Here is a 27905-nt window from a genome sequence, read left to right on the forward strand (position 1 = left end):
TTTAAAGATAGGGGTGTTAAACTTGCTTATATTTGTATTCCTCACTAGGAACATAGTGGCATTTAGTAGCATTTAATACATTTTTTATCATCTAAATAACAGCTAACATTTATGTAGTGTCTACTATGTTGCAGGTATTGTTCTAAGCACTTCACAAATATTATCTTAATTGATCCTCACCCTGAGAGCTAGGTACTATTATAATCTTCACATTATAGAGGAGGAAACTGAGGTTGAATTGATTTGCCCAGGATCATATAGTTAATAAGCACCTGAGGCCAAATTTAAATTGTGTTTCTGAGTCTAGTTCCAACACATTCTCCACTGGCTTACCTACTTATGTACCTGTCTATCCACCCATCCATCCATTTATCTATCCATCCATTCATCTCTCTCTCTCTCTCTCTCTCTCTCTCTCTCTCTCTCTCTCTCTCTCTCTCTCTCTCTCTCTCTCTCTCTCACCTATCTTACATGTCTAACTAAAAATCAGTTATGCCATTGACATCTTAATATCATTGATTAGAAATTATCATCAATTAGCTTTAACAGCAAGAATTTACTAAGAAGATACAGCAAGACAAAAATAAAAATACAGTTCTTACCATTTTCTAATTCTCTCAACAAAACTACCTTTTTTTTTAATAATAGCTTTTTATTTTCAAAATACATGCAAAGAGAGTTTTCAACATTCACCCTTGCAAAACTTTTGTGTTCCAAAATTTTCTCCCTTTTCCCACCCCCTCCCATAGACGGCAAGTAAACCAAAATATGAACAATTCTACTACACATTTTTCCACATTTATCATGCTGAACAAGAAAAATCAGATCAAAAAAAAAACCCGAGAAAGAAAAAACAACAAAAAAGGTGAAAATACTATGTCGTGATCCACACTCACTTCTCACAGGCTCCTCTCTGGATGCAGATGTCTCTCTCCTTCACAAGACCATTGGGACTGATCTGAATCACCTCACTGTTGGAGAGTCACATCTGTCACAGTTAATCATCACATAATCTTGTTGCCATGTATAATGATTTCCTGGTTCTACTCACTTCATTTGCATCAGTTTATATCTCTCCAGGCCTCTCTGAAATCATCCTGCTGATTGTTTCTTACAGAACAATAATATTCCATAGCAATCATATACCATAATTTATTCAACCATTCCCCACCTGATGGGCATCCACTCAATTTCCAGTTTCTTGCCACAACAAAAAGGGCTGCCACAAACATTTTCACACATGTGAGTCCTTTTCCACAATATCTTGCTGTTAAAGCTAATTGAATCAAAAGGTATGCATAGTTTGATAGCCCTTTGTATATAATTCCAAATTGCTCTCCAGAATGGTTCACAACTCCACCAACAATTCAACAAAACTTAACTGCATATGTGAGGTTTCTGTGTTCCTATGTGGGGATTCCTTGTCAACATCCTATATGATGTAAATCCTCCAGAATCTGGGGAGAGGAAACCACATCTTTCTGGTTCACTTTCCTCCACCAAATGACCTAATAAATTTCTTTCTAAAACTATTTCAGATTTTAGGTTTTGTTTTTGTAAACAACAGGCTTCTGCCTGTTCCATATTTTTGTTTCTGATGTGGCAGTTACAGTGTTTTATTGTACTCAGCCTTTTCCAGAGCCCTCTGGATTCCATTCTCAACTCTGTGACCTTGGCTAAGCCACCTAACCTTTTTTAAGGCACAGTTTACTTATCTGTAAATAGCGATAACATATGTAATGTATAATAATTAAACCACTAGTAATGGGATATTTTTTCATGCAAGACTAATTTTATTTCATTTTTGCTCCAATAGTACTTATTTTTCTAATTACATGTAGAGATAGTTTTCAGCATTCTTTTTTAAAAGATTTTGAATTCCATATTTTTTCTCCTTCTCTGTTACTTCTACCCTCCACAAGATAGCAAGCAGTATATTTATTTTAATATATTTATATATTACAAATGTATATAATACATAAAATATATTATGCACAAATATATGAATATAATTAAAATATATTAGGTAAGTAATATATGTATTGCATGTAAAAGTTTTTACATTTATTTTTGAAACTTTGAATTCCAGATTCTCTCCTTTCCTCCCAACCCCCACCCCATTAAGAAGGTATATGTGAAGTTATGCAAAACGTGAAAGAAAACATAGATCTCCCCTCCCCCCCAAATAACAAAACCCTCAAGACAAATAAAGTTAAAAACCCCCCAGCATGCTTCAATCTTTATTCAGACATAATCAGTTCTTTTTCTGGACATGTGGCTAGCATTTTTCTAATTAAGAAATTTTTTTTTATCATGTTGATTAGTATTTTTAGAATAGTTAATAGTATTTCCCCAAATATTTATATTTCAACATTCACTTTTGTAAAACTTTGTATTCTAAATTTTTCTCTTTCCCTTCTTTTCCTTTCTCCTCAGCAAGATAACAAGCCATCTGATATAAGTTAAACATGTGCAATCCTTTTAAACATATGTCCATATTAGTCAGGTTGTGCAAGAAAAATCAGACCAAAAGGGAAAAAAAACAAGAAAAAAAAAAAAAAAGATGAAAATGCTATACTGTGATCCATACTCAGTCTCCATGGTTCTCTCTCTGGATGTGGATGGCATTTTCCATCCCAAGTCTTTTGCAATTGCTTTGAATGAATGTATTGTTGAAAAGAACCAAGTTGATGATTTTTTTTTTAAAGAAATTAAAAATAAATAAATAAATAAAGAAATACAATTTTATTTGACCTACAGACTTTTAGAAAGAGATTTTGCAGATCATCTAAATTCTCAAGGAGCTTATATTCTACAAGGAGCAGGTAAAGGCAAATCATAGCAGAGGAGAATTAAGAGAGCACCCACTAACTAGGGATATCTGGGAAGTCTTCATGGAAGAAGCAGTTTATCTTGGCTGATCTTTGAAGGAAGAAAAGGACCCTAAGATGAGCCTATGAAGTGGGAATGGGCATTCAAGGCGGGGTGAATGGTTTAGAGAAATACAGGATGGCTGGAGATGGAGCCTCAAACCTGGGAAATGGAATCTAGCCCCTTCCTTCGGGAATATCCAGTTCATAATACCATAGAAACAGATCCTAGAGACCAGCTAGTTCAATACCCTGATTGTTTTTTTAATTTTATTTATAATTTTTTTTGACAGTATATATGCATGAGTAATTTTTTTAATAATATTATCCCTTGTATTCATTTTTCCAAATTTTCCCCTCCCTCCCTCCACTCCCTCCCCTAGATGACAGGCAATCCCATACATTTTACATGTGTTACAATATAACCCAGATACAATATATGTGTGTAAATCCAATTTTCTTGTTGCACGTTAAGTATTAGATTCCGAAGGTTCAATACCCTGATTTCAAGGAGGAGAAAACTAAACCCTTTGGAGGGTAAGGAAATTGCCAAAAAAGTCACATTGTTGACTTTGTCAGAGTAAGATTTGAAGCTGATTCCAAATCAAGCAATCACAAGCATCCATCAAGTCCTGTATTACCAGCCTCTGGGGATAAAAACTGGCAAAGCTCCACCTGAAATGTTGTCTCATTGATCCTCACGGCAACCTCCAGGATGAAGGAGGTGCCATCGTTACCTACTTTTTATAGCTGAACGCAGCTGATGAAGGCTTGGGGCAGCCGGTTGAAACTAGGTTCAAATTCCACAATTCCACATAAGTCATCTAGCATTTATTAGGCACCTCCCCTACTGTATCCCTGGACTGGGCTGGGGGCTGTTCAGCATTCTAACCATTGCATCACTGAACTTCCTCTTGGGTACAATTACTGCGAATGAAACAAGCCCTATTCACAAGGAATTGATATTCCAAGAACAGCACATTGTTTGTATTACTATGACTATTGTTGTTACTGTCATAATAAAGGATGAATGTAAGCTTTAAGATTCACAAAGTTGGGGGTGGGGTGTCAGCTAGGTGGCGCAGTGGATAGAGCACCAGCCCTGAATTCAGCAGGACCCGAGTTCAAATCTGGTCTCAGACACTTCACACTTCCTAGCTGTGTGACCCTGGGCAAGTCACTTAACCCCAGCCTCAGCAAAAAAAATCACAAAGTGCTTTACAAATATTTCATACCGCCTGAGAGGTGGGTGGTGGTATGCAGGAGAGGAAACCGAGGCAGACTAGACATTGTGGCATTGTGATTTGCCTCAGGGTCGCTTAAATGTCCAGCGTGGATACTGATTTTGAAGTAAGGAATTCGCCCCTCTACGTGCTATCTCGTTTTTTTATTTTTTTATTTTTTTAGAGTATTATAAAGGTTGGAAAGCTCCGTGGAAGACTGGTGGTGGTGACAGGGTTGAAGTCCCGTACTAAAAAATGTGTATTTTTAATCCTTCACGCAGGCAAATGGGAGCCCCTGAAGGTTTTGGAGCAGGAGAATAAACGCGGTCGGATTTGCGCTTTACGAAGATTGCCTCGGCAGCGGGAAGGACAAGGGCTTGCATAGGACGGGGTACGGTCCGTAACTTGCCTCGGAGCGGCTAAGTCTCTGTCCTGCTCTGGGGAGGGAGGCAGAGGGCTGGCTGGGGGCGGGGCCCCTGGAAGCGCGGGAGGGGGAGGTGGTGAGGAAGAGGTGGCATTTTTGATCAGTTACAAAATAATCTAATTGCGTCGTCCGGAGAAAGTGAAAAAAACAGTTTATCTAAGAAAGGAAGTAAAGATATAGTTCAGGGACGACCTTTCCCCTAGATGTAAATTGTGTGTTGTCAGGAGTCGGAGTCCGTCAGACCGGTCAACTCCGGCACTCCGGGCTCAGAGGGCAAAGACTTAAACCGGCCGGCGGGCTTCCGCGTAACTTAAAGATATTCTAGGACGCGCCTGCGCAAAAAGCAAGGTCTCTAGCGCCAGGGGCGGGCATCCCTCGGGGCGGGGCGAGGCCACGCGCTGACGTTTTGACCTACGGAGTCGTATTTCGCCAATCGGCGGGCTCGCGGCGCGGTGATGTCGAGGCCTGCGTCACGGTGACGCCGGACGGAGGGCACTGACTTTAGGAAGGGGAGGACGTTCGTTCTCTGTGAGCCGCAGCCTGCCGGAGCGGACGGATATTCGCGTCTCCGCCATCTTAGGTAAGCGGGCGGTGCCGCAGGGGAGGCCCGGGCTGGCCGGCTTGAGTCTTTGACTCCAGGCGCGAGCCATGGGGTGCGGGAGGCCCGTGGGGGTGGTGCGGGTGGCCGCGCGGGGCGCGCGCGTCGCGGCCTGGGTGACATTGGCTGGGCCCTTGTCGGCTTCCGTCAGTCAGCGCGGTCTCTCCGGCCTTGTTCCCGCAGGAGGATGTACTCGTCCGTGGCGCATCTGGCGCGTTCCAACCCCTTCCACGCGCCGCACTTGCAACTCGTGCAATATGAAGCCGACCCCAGTCCCGCGGGGCCTTTGGGCACGTCCCGCCGCCCTCGCCCGCGCAGCCTGGCCGCCGCCGCCGTGGAAGGTGAGACGCCCGGCCCGGCCCGGTGACCTTGGGGAGGTCATCGGGCCGCGCCCGCCCGGGAGACTGGGAGGACCTCATCCTCGGGCCCGGAGGGGACTCTGCGACCCGCTGGCCCAACCCCTGCCCTTTACAGACTAAGGCCCTGAGGCCGGGTTTGACCCGGGGACTCAAAATCCTAGTAGCCCCAGCCCCGGTATTTGACAAAAGAGGAAACTGAGACAGGGGAGCTTCCAGGCTCGGAGTGGGGATGTGTGACGGTGCTCCGAGATCGTTGACTTAAAACCTAAGAGTTCTAGCCTAGGAGGAAATTGAGGCTGAGGCCCAGAGAGGGCGCTGCTCTCAGCTCCGTTTTTACAGGGGCTGTGCTCCCTCCGGAGGGGGCCTGCCTACAAGGAGCTGAGAAAGGCCTTCTGGAGCAGAGGATTTGGTGCAAGGTCACCTGGGGAGCCTGATGGGGAAATCCCCTGGCTCCACCTCGGGCCTTAACAGCAAGGCCTCAAGGGCGCCTTCAGCTCCCCAGAACCTCCCCCGGGAGCTGCTGTATGTTTTTAAGTATTTTTCTCAGTACCTTCTCCCACCTACACAAATGCAAATCCTTTACGCTTGATAGACTTTGAACATATGAGTGGAATGCAGTGGATAGGGCTCTCAACTTGCAACCTGGAAGATCTGGGTTCATATCCATCTCTGATACTTACTGGCTGTGACCCTGGTCAAGTCACCTAACTTCTGCCTCAGTTTCCTCATTTGTAAGATGGGAATAATCCACCTCCACAGGCATGAATACAATAGGACAGGGTAGTATTGATGGGGTGCATCTTATATAAGTAATCAATAAACTTCACACAACTAATAGCTGAATAATAGCCATGTAAGTTTTTTTTTTTTTTTTTCTCCAATTGCTGTGATTTCTGAGTAATAACCCCATTCCTTGGAACTTTTAGTTTAATTATGTCAGGCATTGTAAGTCAATAGTGGCTCTGAATTGGCCTTGAGCTTGTCATCCTACCTGACATTGATCTACTGTGTGACCTTGAGAAAGTCCTGGACCATTTAAGTCTAGCACTGGTTCTGCCTTTGAATAGGGAAGCTTCTCAACCTGGCATTTTGTCCCAGTAACTAAGGCTGATAGGTGTTTGAGGCTGTGGTAGCCCTTAGGCTTTTATTAAGTGTTCTGTGCCAGGCATTGTGCTAAGCTGGGATAAAAGAAGAGGCCAAATACCGTCTCTGTTCTCAAGTAGCCTCATAGTCTCATGGGGGAAACATTTAAGTGCAGTTAAGTAAAGCTAACCTATGGGTTGTTCCGCCTTTGTTAATTTATCTGACGACAAGTGAAGATTTATTCTGAGCCTGGAATCATTTAGTAAGAAAGTAGTTATCTTGTAGAAAAAATAATTAGTCCTACCCCTTTGTCATAATGGATGTTGGACTTGATCATGTGTTTTAAATCCCTATAGAGTTTCTGTGACAACCTTAAACCTGCAGGGACAACTAGCCCCCTGGAGTGGATCTGTAACTGCTGGGCTTCTTTTCCTTTCATCCTCTCCTTTTCTGCTTTTATTTTCCCCCCTAGATAGGCCTATCTAGGTGCATTTACTTAAATATGTAAAAGGACTGGGAAGTATTGGTATTCACTAGGGTGAAGCATCTTTTGTGCTAGACACAAACCACTTTGCTTCCTCTTTTCTTTGGGAATTGATGTATATCTTAGACTTCCCTAGTTATCTCTTTGAGAATTGTAAAGTTGGCTTTGCCTGTATTTAAGAATTGATTACTGTTAGCTTTATTGCTAACTTTGCATGTCAAATAGATAATCTTAATCACTGAATTGTAAATTGAGGCAAAGACTTAATTTACATAAGTGTAGCAGATTGGTCAATTATTAGTCTGTAGAAATATTTTTCTATCACTTGTAATGTTGTGATGTTTAGAGGAAAAAATTGATTTTTTTTTCTTTAAATGAAAACAGAGCAATATAGCTGCGAATATGGATCTGGCAGATTCTTTGTCCTTTGTGGCCTCGGAGGAATTATTAGCTGTGGCACAACGCACACAGCAGTGGTTCCCCTAGATCTGGTTAAATGCAGAATGCAGGTTGGTTTGGCATGTTGGACGCCAGTCCATCCTTGCTGCATGACTATGAGAGTGGCGAGTGTGGGCCTCTACTAACAAGCTGTGTGCAAATCCTAATTGGCCAGAAGGTAAGTGGCTCTCTAGTAACTGAGTTTTTCTATTAAAAAGCATGGTGTGTCTTGTTTCTGCTGCAGAATACAGTTGTGAATATGGCTCCATGAAGTTTTATGCACTCTGTGGCGTTGGTGGGGTCTTAAGTTGTGGCCTGACACACACTGCTGTTGTACCCCTCGACTTAGTGAAATGCAGAATGCAGGTTTGTACTTAGTTGACTCTGTGAAAGCTTTGGGATTTGCAGCAAGATTTTTAATATCATAAAATGCTTTTAAAAGCAAGAAAGAAAACAAAAAAATTCTGGTTATTTGGATGTTCATGATTAACTTTTTCAAATTCAAGATGAACTTTGTCAAGAGTTATTTTTCTTACTTGGTCTTAAAAAAATTTCACCTCCACTGAGGTGTTTGAAATCTTCCCAGGTCCTTTTTAAGGAAAAATTTCGGGAGGTGCCTTCTCTTTTTTACCTAATCCTTTTGCCACTTTTTTCAAAACAGCTAAAATGAATTTTCAGGCATTTGGGTCTAGTTTACCAACTTCTATATTATCTTGTTTTAACTGTATTTAAAGTGTTCCTTAGGTAGCCCCAGTTTTATTATATGGGATTTCTGGATATATTTTCTAATTAAAAAGTCTCTTATTTGTGCATAAGATTTTTATGCTTAATTTTTTAAAAATCAAGTGATCAAGTATTAAAAATTAAAGTAATAAATTATTAAAAATTTATTTATCCCAAACAGGATTAGAAGTCCACTTACCAGTAAGAAAGAGAGAGAAAGGTGAAGTATTAGGAGTAAGAGGAAGGTGAAGTATTCTAGCACTAAAAGTAGTAGTGAGATAAGATCTTTTTGTACTAGATAATTGTAGAGGTTATCTAAAGGAATGTGAATTCTTTTCAGTGACGTACTGATCTGTGTTTTGTGGCGTGTTTAATAATTGAAGCACATTCATTTAAAAAAATAAACCTTTTTTGCTCACTAATTTTGAGTTCACAATATTCTCAGCAGCTAAACTTTAGAACTCTGCTGACGTGTTCAAAATTGTTTGCATTTTTGCCGGCATGTGTTTAAAAATACATTAACATTTTGATTTGTATTATCAAAAAGTTTTCTTTGATAATCCTGTTATATAAATCATAGGGATATATGTTATAAGTGTACTTTGTGCTTTTTAATCAGTTTAAAAATGTTTATAGTATTTTATGACTAAGTATCATAGTGAACTCAGTGCTGCATTATCCTTTGTAGTAATTAAATTAGAAAAGGACAGCATGTCCATATTTTAGTGAGCTATTAGTGAAAGTAAGTTTCCTTCAGAAGTGTTGGTAGTTTGTGATTGAAGTTGGAGGTGTTTAGAGATGTTAAATCAATTTATTTTGTGGCTTTTTTAAGGTGGACCCGCAGAAATACAAGGGCATCTTTAATGGTTTCTCCGTCACACTTAGAGAAGATGGTGTTCGTGGTCTGGCTAAAGGATGGGCTCCAACGTTCATTGGCTACTCTATGCAGGGACTTTGCAAATTTGGTTTTTATGAAGTCTTCAAAGTCTTGTATAGCAACATTCTTGGTGAGGTAAATAATTTTAGCTTTAAACATTCATGGAATCATAATTTTTACAAAATCAGGAACTAAAATTTAAAGATGTAATTTTGCCCAAGGCCATAAACCTGGTTAATGATGAAATCCAAAAGTTGTTCCTACACCATATTGCTTCTTCAGTAAACTTGGCCCTTTGGCCTGGATAACCAGAAAAAAACCTATGCCATAATATAAGATGTCAGAGTGTACCCTGATTCCCTGCCAACATTTAGAAAGTTGAAAATTGACAAGTTAAAAGTCAAGTGGATAGCACCAGCCTTGAAATCAGGAGGACCTGAGTTCAAATCTGGTCTCAGACCCTTAATACTTATTAGCTGTGGGACTCTGGGCAAGTCACTTAACCTCAATTGCCTCAGCAAAAAAAAAAAAAAAAAAGTCATTGCATTGTGATGTCTTACATATCAGAAGTGTAATTATGAGTGAAGTTCTCCCTGTGCTTGTTTTCAAAATGATAACGAAGAGTATTACGAAAACAAGTGAGACAGAAAGTCAAAAGTTGGATTCCCTTGGAGTTAATTTCTCATTTTGGTGTTTCAGGAAAATACTTACCTCTGGCGTACATCCCTGTATTTAGCTGCCTCAGCCAGTGCTGAATTCTTTGCTGATATTGCCCTGGCTCCTATGGAAGCTGCCAAGGTCAGAATTCAGACCCAGCCAGGCTATGCCAACACCCTGAGGGAGGCTGCTCCTAAAATGTTTAAAGAAGAGGGGCTTTTTGCGTAAGTGATTAGTCTAAAAGTGGAATCTGTTTGCATGGTTTCTAGTGTTTTATCCTTTCAAGTGATTTTCTATATCTTGGGCACATAAAATATAACGGTTCCCCATCGCTCTAAATTGGGCCAATAGTTAACAACATTGACTACTAACAAAGTGGCTCTAATTGAGATTGTAATTCAGCAGTTTAGGTCAGCTTTTGGGATTGAAAGATTTGGCCCCAAGTCTCAGTTTCAAATTGGAGGCCACTTGGAAGAAACAGTAGCAGTGGAAAACTCAAGTCCCTTTGTTTCTGAGCTCTGGTCTGCTTATCTGTAAAAGGAAGCCAGAATATACTCTATGCCTCAGAGATTTATTGGCAATAATGCTCTTATAAACTAGAAAAGAAATTTAAGTGATGTTATTTGCATTAATTTATGCACAGTGCCTGCCCACATAGTATGCAGGCACCGAATGCTTGTTGACTCCTTATACTCTCAAACTCTTTTAACTGCTTTTAAAGTTTAAATTGTTAATTTCTAAATCTATTTTGTTGGTACTTGGACCAGTCTGAGTTGTCATTTTAGGTGGCTCATCCATTTTTGTGTATGGATATGTATATATTTGAAATCAAATCAGAAGCGGTTATTTTAGGTCAGGTGAGTAGCCAACATGCTTCCTTAGATCCACCTTTGTGGATGCCAACTCTTGTTCTGAGTTCTGCTTGCTAACGTTCGTTTCTTGTAGTTCCAGTCAAGAGGCATCCAGCAACTTTACCGGTTGTACTGTCAAAGGTGCTTGAGTCATTGGCATGTGAGATCAATATACCTGCATATTAGTCATACGTTCTGATAGAAATGGCAGCCTGTCATTTTTTAACTATCAGGACTTGACTGGTATGCGGACAGACTTGTCAAAATAAAACTTTTCAAAATGTAGTTTTCTGTTCCACTAACTACTTGGGTCTTACAGATTCTACAAGGGCGTTGCTCCTTTGTGGATGAGACAAATCCCATACACCATGATGAAGTTTGCTTGCTTTGAGCGCACCGTCGAGGCCCTGTACAAGTATGTTGTTCCGAAGCCCCGGAATGAGTGCACGAAGGGAGAGCAGCTGGTGGTGACATTCGTGGCAGGTTACATAGGTAAGTGCTTCTACTGTCTATCTACCCAGGTTACTTATACCTTCGGAATCTAATACTTAATGTGCAACAAGAAAATGGTATTTACACACATATATTGTATCTAGGTTTTACTGTAACACATGTAAAATGTATGGGATTGCCTGTCATCGGGGGGAGGGAATGGAGGGAGGGGATAATTTGGACAAATGAATACAAGGGATAATATTATAAAAAATTACTCATGCATATATACTGTGGGAAAAAATTCCAAATAAAACATAGGTAAGTGCTTGTGAATTTTTGGCAAGGCAAAGATAGGCAGCTTCTTAATTATTAGATCCCAGTGTCATTGGCCAAGTTTAATTCTTCCAAACAATATTCTTTTCATGTTATGACAGAGGCAACTGGTTTAAAAGTCACCTTTATTACTTTGTGTGACTTTGAGGCAAGCTAGGTCACCTTTCTTCTCAAGTGAAGGCAGTTAGGGCAGCTCACTGTCATTCCTTCTTTTGCCTGATGAACCCCCAGAAACAAATGCTTTTTTAAAAAAATTGTCTTTGAGTGTTTGTCAAATTCTTGAAAATCATTGACACCCAGATAACACTCTTGTGATTCGGGCTTGTTAATCTCTGTGGAGAAATTACAAATCAGCAGCTGTCCCTTTCCAGTATACAAAGCATAGAGAGCTTCATGCTGCAGTGTTGGCCAGGTGACCCAAAACCCTGGCAGAGTTAGTAACTGTCCTCTTCTTCCAGCTGGTGTCTTCTGTGCCATCGTCTCTCACCCTGCTGACTCTGTGGTGTCTGTGCTGAACAAGGAGAAGGGCAGCTCAGCGTCACAAGTCCTCCAAAGGCTTGGATTCAAAGGTAAAATTTTATCTCTTAAGACAACTCTTCCACAGGATTGTATTTCCCCCTCCATTTCAATGTACTTTCTGTATCGTTTTTACTAGGTGTATGGAAAGGGCTCTTTGCCCGTATCATCATGATTGGTACCCTGACTGCACTACAGTGGTTCATCTATGACTCCGTGAAAGTCTACTTCAGACTTCCCCGTCCTCCTCCACCTGAAATGCCAGAGTCTCTGAAGAAGAAGCTTGGGTTGACACAGTAGATGAATCAAAACTAACTATGGACTGAATCTGCTTGCTGATCAGTGTTGAGCAAATATAAAAGAAACTTTTATATATTTGACTGTGTAGACCGTCTATTCCTGATGTAATTATCAGTTGTGCCCTTGCCTGAATCAAGGGTTTCAAAATGTAATTGTTGCAATAAACCAACTATTCATGAGTCTTGCCTTTTGGGGATCTGATTTTTATTTTTATTTGAAATGAATGACACATTTAACTTGTATTTTTTTTTTTAATATTCTGAATTGTTATAGACAGAAATGGGATTGTGTATGAAACCCCACATTGATCTTACAAAGCTTGGATTTCTTACACATTAGTTTTCAAAGCTATTCTCCTTATCTATCTCCTGTTAAACATTTTTTTAAATGCTCCAGTCTTTATTTTGCATTCTCCACCTTGGGGGGGAGGGGGAAACCCTTGTAAAAAAGCAGTCAAAACAAATTCCATTCATTGCCATGTCAGAAAATGGAGATATATTGCCCCTCTACCTTTTTGATAGGCCCTGAGCATATTTTATTCCCAATCTCATCATTGTGGATCAGTCTTTAAATTATTTTTTTCACCACATAAAAACATTTTTGTTTCCCATACTGTGCATTAATCGCTAAAAGTTTCTGAATTCTAATCCCTTTTGTCTTTTTTTTTTTTTTTTTTTTTTTAGGCAATTGGGGTTAAGTGACTTGCCCAGCTAGGAAGTGTTAAATGTCTGAGGGCAGATTTGAACTCGGGTCTTCCTGACTTCAGGGCTATGTTCTACCCACTGTGCCACCTAGCCACCCTGCTTTTGTCATTTCTTGCGCAATGTTTCAATTGTATTTGTTGTTCAAGCATATCCCTAGTTGGAGTTTGTTTCTAATTTCCTAACAATTGTTAGAATTTTTGTGCATACAAGTCCTTTTCCCTTCTATGTCTTGGCACTTATAAAACTTTTGGGTATTCCTGGATCAAAGGGTGTAGATGGACAGTTAAATGAAGAGCTGCCCAGGATGACCAGTTCATAGCTTCACCAGTAATTGTATAGCTCCTCCACTACTGTCGTTTTCCTTTTCAGTTTTGCCTGCTTCTTTGTAACCTCATTTGGATTTAGGTTGTGACTTTACCCAGAGTCACATTAACTAGTAAGTGAAATCAGATTAGAACCGAGGAAGATGTCTGTATTCCAGACTCCAGATCCAAGCTGTATGTAGCCACTGAACCATCTAACTGCCCATCAGTTCATATTAAGCTTCTGCAACTTCGTTTTAAGAGTTGCCTAGAGACAAAATTGTGAAAATTGTTCAAATTTTCACATGAAATCAAAGCCACTTATAGTTTAAAAATAATCTAAGTCCCTCTTGATCAGAGAAACTCAACAACTTGATCTCATGCCAAAACAACTAGACACTGAGTGGATGCCCATCAATTCTGTTCCAATTAGAGAATGGCTGAATAAGTTGTGGTATATAGTGGTAATGGGATGTTATTGTTCCAAAAATAAAAAAAAATGAACAAGCTGATTTTAGAAAGACCTGGAAAGATTTACATGAACTAATGCTGAACAAAACAAGCAGAACCAGAAATACATTGTACAATAACAGCAGGAATGCGTTAATCAACTATGAAAGACTTGGTTCTCAGTGTTTGTGATTCAAAGCAATCCCAATAGCCATCTGCATCTAGAAACAGAGATCTAAGAGACCTGAATGTAAATCAACACATGCTATGTCCACTTCTTTTTTCTTTTAATCCTGGTTTTTACTTTTTGCTCTGATTTTTCTCCCAACATGATTTATAAAGCAATGTGTTTTAAAAATAAAAATACAATACAATAAAAAAAAAAATGGCCTAAAGCCCTAACAGAATTAGTGATTTGCCACTTAAAACCCATGTACTATAATGATAATTAATTCCTGGTTGGAAGCAAGACCAAGGCCTTGCATCTTTCTGCTTGTCCCTTTTTCATCCTAAAGGAGAGTGAACAAATCTTGAGTTTTCACTGGATTAAACTGTAGGTCCCAAGAACATCTGATTTATAATCCTGATTTTTAGCATGATTTTTGGCAGTGCTGTTTTTGTGGAACTTGTAAGAGAATGTGTGTATGATTTAATGTTACCCAAAAGAGTAGAATTTGACCTGTTGGCACCTATGAACACAGAAATAATTGCTATCCTGTATAAAGGCCCAGGAAGAGGGCATAAGCCCAAAGAAGTTCTTTGTTCTTAACTAAATGAATCAGAGTTAAGTCAATATGGGTAATTCTACTTTATTGGGATTAAAGAATAGTTGTTACTGATCTGAGTTTATTGTCTTATGACACATGCTAACATTTAACTCAGGAGGCAGAAATCACATTGTGGGAGGAAATCTGAATATATTGCCAAGAGAACATTTTGACTCCTTGGCCTTGCTATTTTTGCCAGTGACTTTAGGCACGTTATTTTTCCATCTATAAACATGAAATTTTTAGTATCGCATGATTTCTGATACTTCAGAAATCTTTCAGGCTCTTAACTCAATTTAGAATAAAATAGTGTCAAAATAAATCACCTTTACAAATAAGAATTCATTAGATAGCTTGAATGGGAATGAATTACTAAAACATCTTTAGTTTCTAGCTTTTCCCTTTAAGCTTATTGTACTGATGAGGATTCTGGTTGGTTTTGAAGGTTAAGATAAAGGTAATCCAAGTTGAAATTACTTTTAGCCTCCATATAAAATACTTTTGAGGTTTGTAGGATTCTTAATTTTAAATTATGTCTTGTTAGCATTTTAATCTAGTTACAAAAACATACTCAGAATTTAAATTGAGATGATCATATGTAGTGTTTGAGCCCATTGCTTGTAAAAACTTTACATGGCAATCTCCATAGTAATTTGAAAATTCTTGAAGAAATGTACAATTTTTGCTAACTTGTTATTCTAATACTTTGTTGTGTCCCTTCCTCAATTTGTGTCCCAGTGTTCATGGGCCCATTTGGAGTTTTCTTGGCAAAGATTTTTAAGTGGTTTACTATTTTTCAGATCATTTTACAGATGAGGAAACTGAGACACAAGGTGAAACAACTTGACAACAGCTAGTAAGAGACTGAGGCTGGATTTGAACTCATGAATAAATATTCCCAATTCCCAGCCCAGGGCATCATGTAGCTGTCCTTCCTAATTTACTAGGTAGTTTCATAATGGATAATTAGTAAGAACTGGGTTCAAGTACCAGTTTTGCCATGGAAAATTACTTCACCTTTCTGTGATCTAAATAAGTTACTAAGACTACAAGTTTCAGAGTAGATACTTTCCTAACTAGAAGTTCCCAAGGAAATAACAGATTTGTTTCAAAGAAAATCACTACTTGAGTTGAGCCTATAAAAGCTTTGTTACTATGACTTAAGTGATGCACTTAAGATTTTTTTTACCCTTACTTATTAGTATTTAAAAGACTATAAAATTTAATCACAACACATGTCTTTTGGGACCACATCTGAAGAAACTTGGTATGTGACAGTGATGATTTTAGATTTGACCTTTCAGTCCAGATTTAGGCAGTGAACACTTGTTGAGAACTATGGCATACAGGGCCAAATGGGAATCGGCATGTGATATATGATTCTGTTTTAGGCACCTTTCAAAATCGACATTCCACATCTCAAAAGGTAGATGATTTCACTAAGGTAGAGATTCTGTTCCTACCTTAGATTTTTTTTTTGATGGTTCCCCTCCAGGCCATTCCAGATCCCTGGCAGGGGAAAAGCAATAAATGGTATGAGCAAGTTATATAATGTTGCTGTAATGAGACTGATTTACCTCTTTTGAAGGCAAGAACTATGTCACCCTTCTTTGTATACCAAGTGACCCATAAATGCTTTTCAATTGATTATATTGTATAATCAGTTTATATTTTTGGACATCTGAAGTCTTATTAGTCTTTTTATCTGAAACAAAGTAGGGAGAAATGAGAAGTAAAGAAAAAGGTTTCTGATCGACCAAGATAAAATACCCCTACATCAAAGTTTATAGTTAGAAGGTACCCAGCTGCATTGATATATTTGTAGTCTAATGTAATGTCCGGGCTAGCTTTCTGGAGGTCCTCCAGATGGGCCTTGGATAGACACCATGAGAATGGACGAGAATAGAGTCCAAAGTCTTTATTGTCTCTTACACAATCTGTGTCTGTCATAGTCTCCTCCAGCAGTCTGACAGTCTGACAGTCTCAACCAGTCTCCGTCTGAGTCTGACTTTGTCCCCAGGTTAAATACCCTATTATAATTCTACAATATACTGAGTATAAGCCAATCTAGAGTGGTTATATCATTATATCAAACTAGAGTCCTTATATCATTATATATGAACTAGAGAACCATTATCTTATCAATTCCACTGAGTTAACACCTTGTTTCAAGTATACTCCAGATTTCCAGTTCTCTACAGTCTAAGAGTTAGAAAATCCGCAGGAGCCCAGTTTTCATGGCCATTATAAATGGCTCAAGTGGGGAGAGGATTGGCCATCTCTAATAAGTGCATAACACCTACCACCAGAGCGGGCCAGTCAGTCTGGCTGGGGTAGCAAGGCACTTAGAGTGGGGATGGGAGATAGATGTACAACAAATCAAACATATACTATAATAAATCATAACTTCATGACCTCCATATTCAGTTATTAAACCCCCTTATGGGGTCACATAAGAAGCTGAAACCTAGACAATTACTCCATTCCATTCAAAGTCATTTGACTTTGACATTGAGACATTTCTCAAGTGAGAGCTCATCTTGATGGTTCAATAGATGTGAAAATAGCCTTCATATTTGGTTCAAAAGGATGCCTGTTTGGGTTGGCTGAAAGACTTGAGCATACTGTTAAAGATCATCCGATGGCCACTACTGATCCAGAGGGCACCCCAAGAAAGGGGGTGCAATCAAATCGCTGAGCTTTATTTGAGGGTGGGGGTGACGGGAGATGAAAGAAATCAAGCACCTGGATCTTCTCCTCCCTTCCTTCCAGCAGGGTCCTATCAGCATCCCTTTATCAATGACAGTGACTTCAATAACAGCTAAAGACAATCACACTACTAAGAAAGCAGCAAAGAAACTACACTATTGCTTACTTTGCTTACCTGTAGATTTTTAGGAGCTTTAACAAACCTTTTCCTCTGGACTCCATATGTACTTGTGGGAGAGTATCATAGACCTTTGGGGGATGTTTATCCTAATTGTTCTTTATTACTTTAATATCACTTTCAAAAAACCAAGTCTGTCTGGCTGACATTGATATTAATGGATAATAATCATAGTGGGAAGTACACTGGGTGGAGAATCACAAGCGTGCCCAGAATCCATCAATTATCCCTGGAGCTTTGAGGAGATAATTCATCAGTGCAAATGGGGACACTGGTATAAAGATCCTCAGAGACTACATGTGCTATACCTGTCTCTTTTATATATAAAATCTATATTTCTTCCAATTAAGAGTATTAGGCATTCTCTGAACTCATAATGCTATGTCCTAGGCCTAGAATGCACTGTCTCTTCATCATGACTTCTCAGAATCCATTTCTTAGTCAGGGCTTATTTATTTAGTTCTTTCTAGAAACTTTCCAATATCCCTGAAATTATTTGTATGCCTTCCCTTTTCAAATCTGGAGAAGTATACTTGAAACAAGGTGTTATCTCAGTGGAATTGATAAGATAATGGTTCTCTAGTTCATATATAATGATATAATGACTCTAGTTTGATATAATGATATAATCACTCTAGATTGGCTTATACTCAGTATATTGTAGAATTATAACCTGATCATTGTATACCTTCAATATTCCCTATTAGAATATGTGGTCCTTGGGATGAAGAACTGAATGGAGTTTCTTTTTTTGTCTTTGAACCTCCAAAATCAAAGTTTCCTAAATGCTTAATACATTTTTGTTCAATTTATAATAATTCGGAATGACTATTTCCTGAAAGAGTTCCAGATGATGAAACTTTTATTTGAGGAAATGTGTCTTACACTTATTGACTGAATCTGTAATTAGTTTCTTTTTAAATATAAGAAAGGAATTAATGAAAGGAATGAATGACTGATATGAAAAATTTAGAGAAACAAGAAGTTTTGCATGAATTAATGCAGTAGAAAAAAACAGATCCTAATTATAGAATGATGACAATATAAAGTCAACAGTAAAGATCAAGAAAACTCTGGTCAATCCAGTGTTTAGTTTTAGTACCATTCTCCTAAAATTAAAGGACATGTTATCCCTTATTATTAAAAACTGATTAACTGTTTGAAGAGAAATAATTTTGTGGATGGTTTGCTCTTTGAATGTTTGCTAGAAAGTGTCCAGATAATCAATAAATTTAGAAAAATGCAAGAAAATCAGAATCTTACATTCAAAGTATGACTACCACAGACAAGTAGTTGTAAAAAGCACTTATCCCTCTTGCTCAGTATGTCTAGCTCATGCCTCCTTTAGAAGCACTTTACCTTTCTTTATCTTCAATAGCTCTCCCATCCAGTGAGGCTTTCCCAATTTTTTTTTTTTTTTGGCAATATCTCCCTTGATCTATATTCTTCTAGCCCATTATGCTCCTATCTCTTCTTATCTCCCCAAGTTTCTTATAAAAGTTGTTTATATCTTTTGCCTTTACTTCCTTATCCACTTTTATCTCTTGATAAGTAATGGCCATCCCCCAGCACTACATTGAAAGTACTTTTTTCAAAGAGCAGTCATTTCATTTCATTGCAAACTGCCTTGACTATTATTGACCAGAAATCCTGAATTCTCTATAATTTTATATATATATATATATAAAACTCTTAATAAATGTCTTGCTGAAATCCAGATCCATGTCTACAAAAATTCCCTGATTTGTATTCTAGCAATCCTGTCATGACTTTTCCTCTTTCCTTCCTAATTATAATCATTATCTGAGAGACCAAGAAAAACAATGCAATCTTAAAAAAAATTCTCTACCTTTTTTTAAAATTAAGTTTTATTTTATTTTTGAACAAAGAACTGCCTTCTTTTCTTCCAATCAGGAAGGCCAGAAAAACAAAACTCATTACAAACAGGTACAGTCAAGCAAAACAAATTCCCACATATAACAATGAGATCTGAAGCGTTCAAAAACCAAAAACTTTTGGACATAGCTTGAATCTGACATATTATTCATGCCTCAAGTAGGATGGCACAAAAATGACAAATTATATTTCACATTGTTTTAAACATAATCCCAAAACTTCTTGAAAAGGCTTCAATAAATTTTTCAAAATGCATTCAAATGCTTCAATTACAGTTTTACTGTTATTCAGTAAGGGGCCAGTGCATGGTAACCCCTGCTGGAGATTTAGAAGTGATCAGGAAATCAGGTATGATCCTTGCTGTACTAGACTGAGATGCCCCTTATGGAGCTGAACATACTCTCCATTTCCTTGTTGAGAAGACAAAAGGACTTCTGACTGGGTGGAGGGAGGGTTGTCAAAAATGTTTGACTTCAAGTCAGTGAGGTACTTCACCCATCTGTACTCTATAAGAGAGTTTAAGGAGACTTGGACCTGCCTGTCTCTTTTGTGATGTTTTTTTTGTGACACTCACTTACAGCAAAGGGTAGAAGCAAGAAGGGAGATGGTATCCTTTTCCCTTTTCCTGCCCTGATGACTCTAACCTATTCCTAGATCAGTTGAATTATTATTATTATTATTATTTTTTATGATTAAAAGGGGTTGTGACACTATCATTCACATCATCTTTTCTTCTGGATAGTCAGTGTGGAGCAGGGGAAAGGGCATGCTCAAGGAGAGCTGGGTTTAAAATTCAAGCTCCAAAACTGACAAGTTATGTGATCATGGGCAAATCGGTTCATTTATCTGAGCCTCAATTTCCTCATCTGCACTCTCTTAATTCACAGGACGGTGGGGGAAATGTTTTACCAACCTTAAAAGAACTCTATGGGTGTGAGTTCTTGCTATTTTAAAAAATGGTGACATTTAAGACACAAGAAATCACAGTCTTCAGTAGGATGTCTTACTGATTGTGAAGACCTGGCATTTCCTGGTGAGTAAATTCCCTGGGGTTTCAGGGAAGCCATTGGCTTTATTGTTGTTTGGCTTAGAAGCTTTGTGATTCTTCAAGTATGAATAATAATTGTCCAACTAAAGAGCTAACCTGATAGTGATGAGTGATTACTTCTATCTATTTGTGTCTACAATCCTCACAGATTTTGAGGTGTCATTCACAGCAAAGATCCAAAAGGTGACTCTTACGGGACATACAAGCTTCCCTCCCAATGATCCTGGGAGGCAGGTAAGGCAAATATTTTTCCCCTTCCTCCCAAATGGAGGTTGAAGTGACTTACCCATGGTCACATAACACAGCTTGTCAATATGAGAGTCAGAGTATGACCCCAAGATCTGACCTTTAAGATCTCACATGGTAATTTCTCTCTAGGACATAATTCTTATAGAATTCCAGAAATGGAGGTTTGGCTTTTAAGTCAGTAGACACTCTTTCTGGTAGTAGTCCACTCTGAGGATTAAATAATTCCAGTTTTATAGACCAGCCTACAGAACTAAGTTTTCACAACCACAACCACATAATTTTACAACCAGCAGACTATTTCAATCAAGATATCTAAATCTTGAGTCTTTAATAGGAGGCAAAAACATGTTGTACCTTATTACACACACGAATAAATAATGCTTTTGTGATAGTTTTCAACATGAAAATTGTCATGATCACCCACCTTCATTTCCTGCATTTATATCTTCTGTATAGCTATCTATGTACATCTCTAAATCAACTCAAATTATCAAGTTCTCTGAGGGCCTGTTAATTGATTGATAATTTGAAAATGAATCCTGGTTATAATTAGCTAGTTATACGTAACAAATGTATAAAAAGCTATGGCTCTGAGAACTGAGTAAAACAATGGATCTGAAGGGGGCAGATCATGTAATAAAGCTGGCAATGGGGAGACTCATGCCAGAGACTGAATTCTGTCAGAAGTTACTAGTCTCCCAATAACATTTTGACATCTGTATAGAAACATGAGAGTACATGCTTACTTGCTGAAAAACTGAAATACTCAACTGTTACACAAGCTCACTAAAAACACCTTTATTTTACGACACATTTTATCAAATACACGAAAATTCAAAAGCTTCCAAGATTTTAAGTATTAAATTTAAATTCCTTTTTTAAAATCAGTTTGCAATATGATGTTCCATTTTCAGTTTTTTTTTTCTTCCAATTTAGGCAATTTAATCAAAAAACCTGATTAATTCAGATATTCTTAATCAGGGTTATGTGAATTATTATTGTTATTTTTTAAAATTTCAGTATAGTTGGTTTCTTTTGCAGTCTTATGTACTTTATGCATTTAAAAACATGACACAAAACAGATTAAAAACCCCTGGATTAATTTATATCTGAAATTTTGGTTATTTCCTCTTTTACATCCTTAATCTCAGTTTGAACTATAGTTAAATTAGATATTTTTTCATTTAAGAAAGCAATTTCTTTTTCTCTTTGTAATAAATCAGCAACTAATCTCCCAATTCGTAAGGTTAAATCATTTATCATTGGTTCCAAACGAGAAAAATCCTTTTTGAGGTTATAAACCTTAGGCTTCAAATCATTAGCAAAATTCACTGTCTTCAGAATTTTAGCCCTGTCACTTTCTAAGTTTAAAAGTCTATCTGAATGCTTGGTAAAATCACTCTTTAGTTCAGAAAGCATCTTCCTAGCAACCTGAATTCTTTCTGAATTTTCAGATGCTAAACTCCTTAGTTTTGCTGTTCTGTCAATGCTACTGGAAAGAAGATCACCTATGTTTTTGATTGTACTTTGTTCTGCTTTTTCTAATTTGCTTTCCAGGTCTTGTACAGATTCTGTTAATGAAGTTACATCAGTTACTAACCCTGAAATACGCCTTATATCGGTTTTGACAGCTGTAATCTTGAGGGAAACCTCTTTTGCCAGGAAACTTGTACTCTGGTCTGTGTTTGTAACTGCTTGATAAAGAACTGTCATGTTGTTGTTCAATTTATCCCTTTTCTCAGTTATCCTGTTGGACCAAGTTTTCAAGTTATAAACATCTTCCTGAAGACGTTTTAGATGAGCAATGATCTGAAAATCCTTCAACTGTTTTATCATAGCTTCAGACTTCTGACACTATAGGAAAATAAAATACAACAAGGATTACAAATGATAAACCCAACATTTGAACTCAATTTAAAGTTGTTATTATTTTTTTTCTGCAGCTTTTTCCTTTGCCAACCTAGAAACTGATAGAAGAATACATAAATTAAAAACCTTCAAGAGTAGATGGAATTATTATAGGAAGCTGTCCTTTTTTCCATGACAGCTGCAATAAACTATAAGAATAAGAAAATTCACAGAAACTTACGTGAATATTAATTCTTGATTGTCTTTGAATTATGGATGCTTACTGACTGAATCCTTGAAAGAAACTGCAATAAATACACGAATTTGTCAAAACACATTAGGCACTGAATTCTAAGAAGTTCCAATATAGTAGTTTCTATCCTGGACTCTTTTCAGATATGGGAAAAAAAAAGTATTAATTCACTTAAATAACAATTTCCAGCCTTTTTCTCTCTCTTTAGGAGTCAACTACTTTAAAAGATTAAAACATATATAAGTTTCAAATCCCCAAACTCAAAAGAAGGCTACTAGTTTATGGCTAGATAGTAGTAAGAAAGATGTCTTTCTAATGACTAGAAAGAAAAGAAAGAAATCTCTATCTGGCATTATGATGGATTCAGGAGTAAATGGCCAATGAGGGTTATGGGAATTTACATTAATTTGTTTAGAATAAAGCACATAATAAGTGCCTACTATGTTACAAATCCTTGCTCTCAAGGAGCTCACATTCTAATAAGGGAAACAACACATACTAAAAGTATCTTCTACAAGTTAGATGTGGTGGATTTGGTGGCAAAGCAGATTGCAATGCCTCTTTGTGAATTATCAGTTTCAATGATCGAGCCAAAAAATCAATACATATGCTTGTTTTCCATCATAATTATCTGACATTGAACTTGTGTGACATTGATCAAGCCATAATTTTTCTTGGCATGCCAAATGCTTCTCCTTGTTCTAATTTAAAAAAAAAATTCTATGCAATTTCTGCCAGTATAAATAAAAAGACTACATATTGGTAGTTCCTTGAAAATCTAAAAGTTAAATAAATTAATTAACAAAATAAACTAAAATTGTGGGACATGTCTTATTTATTCAGTCATCTATTCATTCAACCTACATTTATTCTAAAAATTATATTATTTTATTTTCAATTCTAAATTCTTTCACTATTATCTTTACTCCTCCCCTTTTCCTCTGTCCCTCCCAGCCTCCCATACTACAAAAGCAAGAAAAACAAAACCTGTTACAAACATACAAGGTCAATTAAAACGAATTCCCATATTAGTCATGTGCCCCAACCCCCCCCCAAAAACAAACAAACAAACAAACAAAAAACTTCCTTCCATCTGTATTCTGAATCTATAAGCTGTCTGTGGACCAAGGACCTTGTTTTATTATGAGTCCTCTGGAATTGTGCATCTTGCCTATAACAGAACCCCGGGTATAAAAGGTTGTTTACCTTGAGAACTATTTAATAGGCCAACAAAATTATAATCATTGCTGCATCTCCCAGAGTGGATCTGCAAATACAGCAAAACTCATTCAACTGAATGATCTTGATGAGTTTAATTTGTCACCATAAATCTATCAGGCTCAATGAACTGTGGCCAACCTCAAAGGGAAAGTCCTTGCTACTCAAAGAGAATCACATAATTCTTACTTAGAAAGAATGGCCTAATCCAATTCCTTTATTCTATGGGTAAGAAGTAAAACTTTGAAAAGGTTAGATAACTTGTTTAAAGTCATGCAGCTTGTAAATGGCTCAGCCTGGACCCAGGTCTTCTGATTTCTGATGTAAAGATTTTTCCACAACAGCAGCAGCAGTGGCTGCTGCTACGGCCAATATTTACCAGTGTTTATAAGCTGACCACTGAATTTCTAAGATCAGTTATTTCCACTCATTGAAAAGTGTCAAGAGGGATAAATATTATATTTGTATGATTTGCTTTGTTTCAGATGCTCAGCATCACAACAGAATAATGGGTGGTTAGGGAAAATTAGAAGATTATTGATAAACTGCTTAAATTTCTGTAAAAATCAAGTTTAAGCTTTCTATATAAGGCTGGTAGCTAGAGGTGTTTTTCTACACAAGTAGCACTAAAACCTCACCTACCCATTCTGATACAATCTTGAAAATAGGTGGCAAAGAAGCATTCCATACTAACACTGCTTTAGTGTTCCATTTATTTTTTATCTAGTGCATTTCTGAATTTGGACATATGCCTTCAAATGCAAGTAAATTCTTCATCTGACTGGGGGCTCTTCTTTAGCACTGTATTCCAAGAACTGGCTCCCTTTGATATCTGAACCTAAAACGCTTTATTCAGAAGCTATTTAGAGAATTTAGGAAGTATGGATGTTGTATGTATGCTGGTGTATGGAGTCTGTTCTCACATAGTGAGATTTGCTGCTAGGTTTACAAAATACATAATCAAATAATGAATCAGCAAATGTAAAAGTGTTAAAGTAGATTGAGAGGGAAGTATTTCACTTTGCTTCGAAGGCACATAGGTAGAAGGAAATAAGATGGTAGGATGGTGTAAAGCAGAGGTGTCAAACTTGCTACTTTCAAAACTCCAGAAATGTCTGCACTAGATCAAAATGTAATTGGGGATGTGTTTAATAACATAAAAATGCAACATCACATAAATAATGCTAATGTGATTTTCTAAATCAATTGTTTCTAAATAAATTTGACACCATTGGTGTGAATAGATTGAGTGTGAATCTAGAGTCTTGGCATTTAAAAATACTTCCCATGTCATTCCTGATGAGTCAACAACCTCAAGGTCTTCTTTTCATCACAAGTTAGAACAGACCATTTCTAAAGATTAGGGAACTTGAACAGAATTTATCATCTTTCTAGCTTTACTACTTCTATTGAGAGGACTATCATTATTTCAGTTATCCAAGTTCACCATCTAGGAGTCATTCTGAAATTTCCACTCTCCCTAACCCTCTATAGCCAATTAATTCCCAAGTCTCATAGATCCTGTTTCCACAATGTGTCTTGCTTGTTTCCTTCTCTCCAGTGCCAAATCTGCTCAATTTAAGTCCTTAAACTCTTGGCTGAACTATTGTAAAATTTCATAATAGGTCTGTTTCCACTTAGCTATCAAAAATAATTTTCACAAAGAAAATGTCTGACCATGTAAAATGATCTCCAACGCCTTTATTAGTAAAATATTCATTCTAAAATTTAAAGGTTGACTTAGAGACCACTTTTCTAAACTTATCTCATGACTCTGCTTAACACACTTTATATTTCTCCAGCCCAAACCTTACATGTTATCTCTCATCATCAAGCCTTTGTACGGTCTATCCCAGAAGTCTGAAATACACTCCCTCATCTTTACTTCTTGGTAGTTTAAACTTCTTCTCAGGCTCAGCTCTTCCTCCTAGAAGAAACCTTTCCTGATCATTTCCATTGTGTTTTCTCCCTTCTCATTTTATTTGTTTACATGTATACCCCAGCAGAATATCCATCAGTATTTTTTGTTTTTGTTTCTTTAGTGCTTGGCTAACCTTAAATGCATGCCTTTCATACAGAATGAACTTTATTAATGTTTGTTGACTTTAATTCACTTCTTTCCATCTCTAATTAACTATGACTAGAGATGCTGGCCTAAAATGTTCAGGATTTATGTAATTAGCACCATGGGATAGAAAGAAATATAGAGTGGGAATCAGAAGACTGAGATTTTAAGTTCTGGCTTTGATAATTTGATAAGACCTTAAAAGAGTCATTTCTCCTTTAAACTTTAATTTCCTGATTTGAAATATGAAAGGGCTAGATGATGTCTTTCAAGGTCTTTCCTAGATCTAACACTCTATAAATGAGATGAAACAATTAAGATTAACAGGACATTTTCACATGTGGGTTATGTAAAATGCTTCATTTTTTGAGGCGGTTGGGCATGCTTTTTCTTATCCAAGGTTCTATAATCTGCCTTATATTGCAAACAGACATAAAGTTTCATTTTATTGTTCTATTTTATATCAAGTCTTGATCAGAACTATGGATTCAATTACGAGTTTATTGCTATAAATCAGGGGACTATTAAGCTTAAGTTTTAATGCTATTAACCCTAAATTTGTTTAGTTTTCTTTCGAGTGATGGAATACCTAATAAGCCCACCTGGTCAGCTGTATTAATCATTAGATAAAAGTCTACATTTGGAAAATTTATAGTAAAAGTGTTTTTTGTTTTTTTTTAAACTGTATGTAGCAAAAGACCTTTCTATTTTCTTTTATGTGATTTATTTTGTAGTAAAGAAGATTAAAAAAAAAAAAAAACAAACCCATAGTGAATGGAAATCTTTTATGAGCTTTTAAAATGAATATAGAATTCCTTACTATCTACTTGACTATTTCCAGTACCCATAATTCCATCGGTATGAGTACCACCTAAATAAATGCAGATGATAAATCCTCTGTAACAGTGTTCAGGAGCTGCTGTGGCTGAAAATATTCTCCACCTGATGACCACCTTCTGACAATAAAGCACTACAAATTTTGCTGGGATCTTCCTTGTTCGAGATATGGGCACTTTTTTGCTGGGGCTTTTTCATCTTCCAAGGATCCATCAGCGCTTGCCTTCTGCTCACCCACCAATCAAGAATACCTTGATTGACTTTTAAATCACGATGCACCATGAGACATCAGGGTAAAAGTTTAATAGAAGCATTGTAGGTGAAAGGATTTTTTAAAAGTAAGTCTTGCAATATAAGTGAATTATTTTCTTAAAGGGAAGATAAATAATATAATTCCATATTTGTTATAGTATGTTGAGATTTCAATAGCTGAATGAAATAAATGAATGGGAAGCAGGGGAAGAATTCTGTGCATATAATTCAGACTAATCTTTTAAAAAAAACACCAAAATTTGCAAATTCTTATTGAAATCAGATACTGGGTCCCATACCCTATAAATGATATAGTTATTTATTGATTATATGAATTATAATTTGATCTACTTCACAATTTATGATGATGTCAAATTTCTCATAATAGTTCCTATAAAGTATGGTAGGGTTCTTTGGTTCTAAACGCTGAGTAAGATTTAAGTTGCATTACATTTGGCAACACACACAAAATTATATAATTAAAAAGATATCCACTTGCAGAGAGAGATCGTGTCTACTAGGAGTTCTGATTAAGTCATTAAAAGGTCTTAAGATGATAAATGGAGGAGGAAGAATAGGGGCTGAAAAAATGTATAGCTGATATTCTAGTCTTCTAACCATTTAAAATCCATACTTTCAGCTTGTAAATGTTCTTATGTTAAATTTAATGATATGATGTAAACAAAGAACACAATTTTGTTAGTACACAGTTATAAAGAACTTTAACATTCAGAAATCAAGAAATTTAAAGATAAAATTAAATTTATGTCTTGTAATCACTCAATCTTAAAGAGTCAGTTCATCTCAGAAGGCTTTGCAAGGGTCAATGTTGAAAAATTACCCATGCATATGTTTTGTAAATAAAAAGCTTTAATACAATAAAAAACAAAAAAACAAAATAAAACAAACAAAAAAGACTCAGTTCATCTCTCTCAATATATTAAAACCTTGTTTTTCT

The 27905-nt window shown here is 37.1% G+C and overlaps 2 protein-coding genes and 1 non-coding gene across 4 annotated transcripts in view; 2 read left to right on the top strand and 1 right to left on the bottom strand.

The window, feature by feature from the left end:
* The first annotated feature begins 4471 nt into the window (after positions 1 to 4471).
* Positions 4472 to 12350, top strand: SLC25A3 (solute carrier family 25 member 3). Of its 2 annotated transcripts, none has more exons than XM_074267182.1 (8): positions 4472 to 5097; positions 5299 to 5456; positions 7724 to 7845; positions 9035 to 9214; positions 9779 to 9960; positions 10907 to 11079; positions 11814 to 11924; positions 12011 to 12350. In XM_074267182.1, exons 2-8 carry the CDS (start codon positions 5303 to 5305, stop codon positions 12169 to 12171), a joined length of 1083 nt encoding a protein of 360 aa, XP_074123283.1. In that variant the 5' UTR covers positions 4472 to 5097; positions 5299 to 5302; the 3' UTR covers positions 12172 to 12350. The 2 variants fall into 2 exon arrangements, with proteins under 2 accessions (XP_074123283.1, XP_074123282.1); XM_074267181.1 differs by lacking the exon at positions 7724 to 7845 and adding an exon at positions 7426 to 7550 and having other exon boundaries at positions 4473 to 5097.
* LOC141545256 (small nucleolar RNA SNORA53) lies at positions 10604 to 10843 on the top strand. Its single transcript, XR_012482942.1, has one exon. It is a non-coding gene; the product is annotated as a small nucleolar RNA SNORA53 (small nucleolar RNA).
* Positions 12351 to 19131: 6781 nt separating the features above from the next.
* Positions 19132 to 27905, bottom strand: part of IKBIP (IKBKB interacting protein) — a 31201-nt gene continuing 22427 nt past the window's right edge. Inside the window, exon 3 of the mRNA XM_074267179.1 lies at positions 19132 to 22328. Coding sequence (XP_074123280.1) covers positions 21573 to 22328 — 756 coding nt within the window. The 3' untranslated portion in view covers positions 19132 to 21572. The remainder of the gene's footprint in view (positions 22329 to 27905) is intronic.

Source organism: Sminthopsis crassicaudata, chromosome 5 (genome assembly GCF_048593235.1).
Source record: "Sminthopsis crassicaudata isolate SCR6 chromosome 5, ASM4859323v1, whole genome shotgun sequence".
NCBI classification, from domain to species: domain Eukaryota; kingdom Metazoa; phylum Chordata; class Mammalia; order Dasyuromorphia; family Dasyuridae; genus Sminthopsis; species Sminthopsis crassicaudata.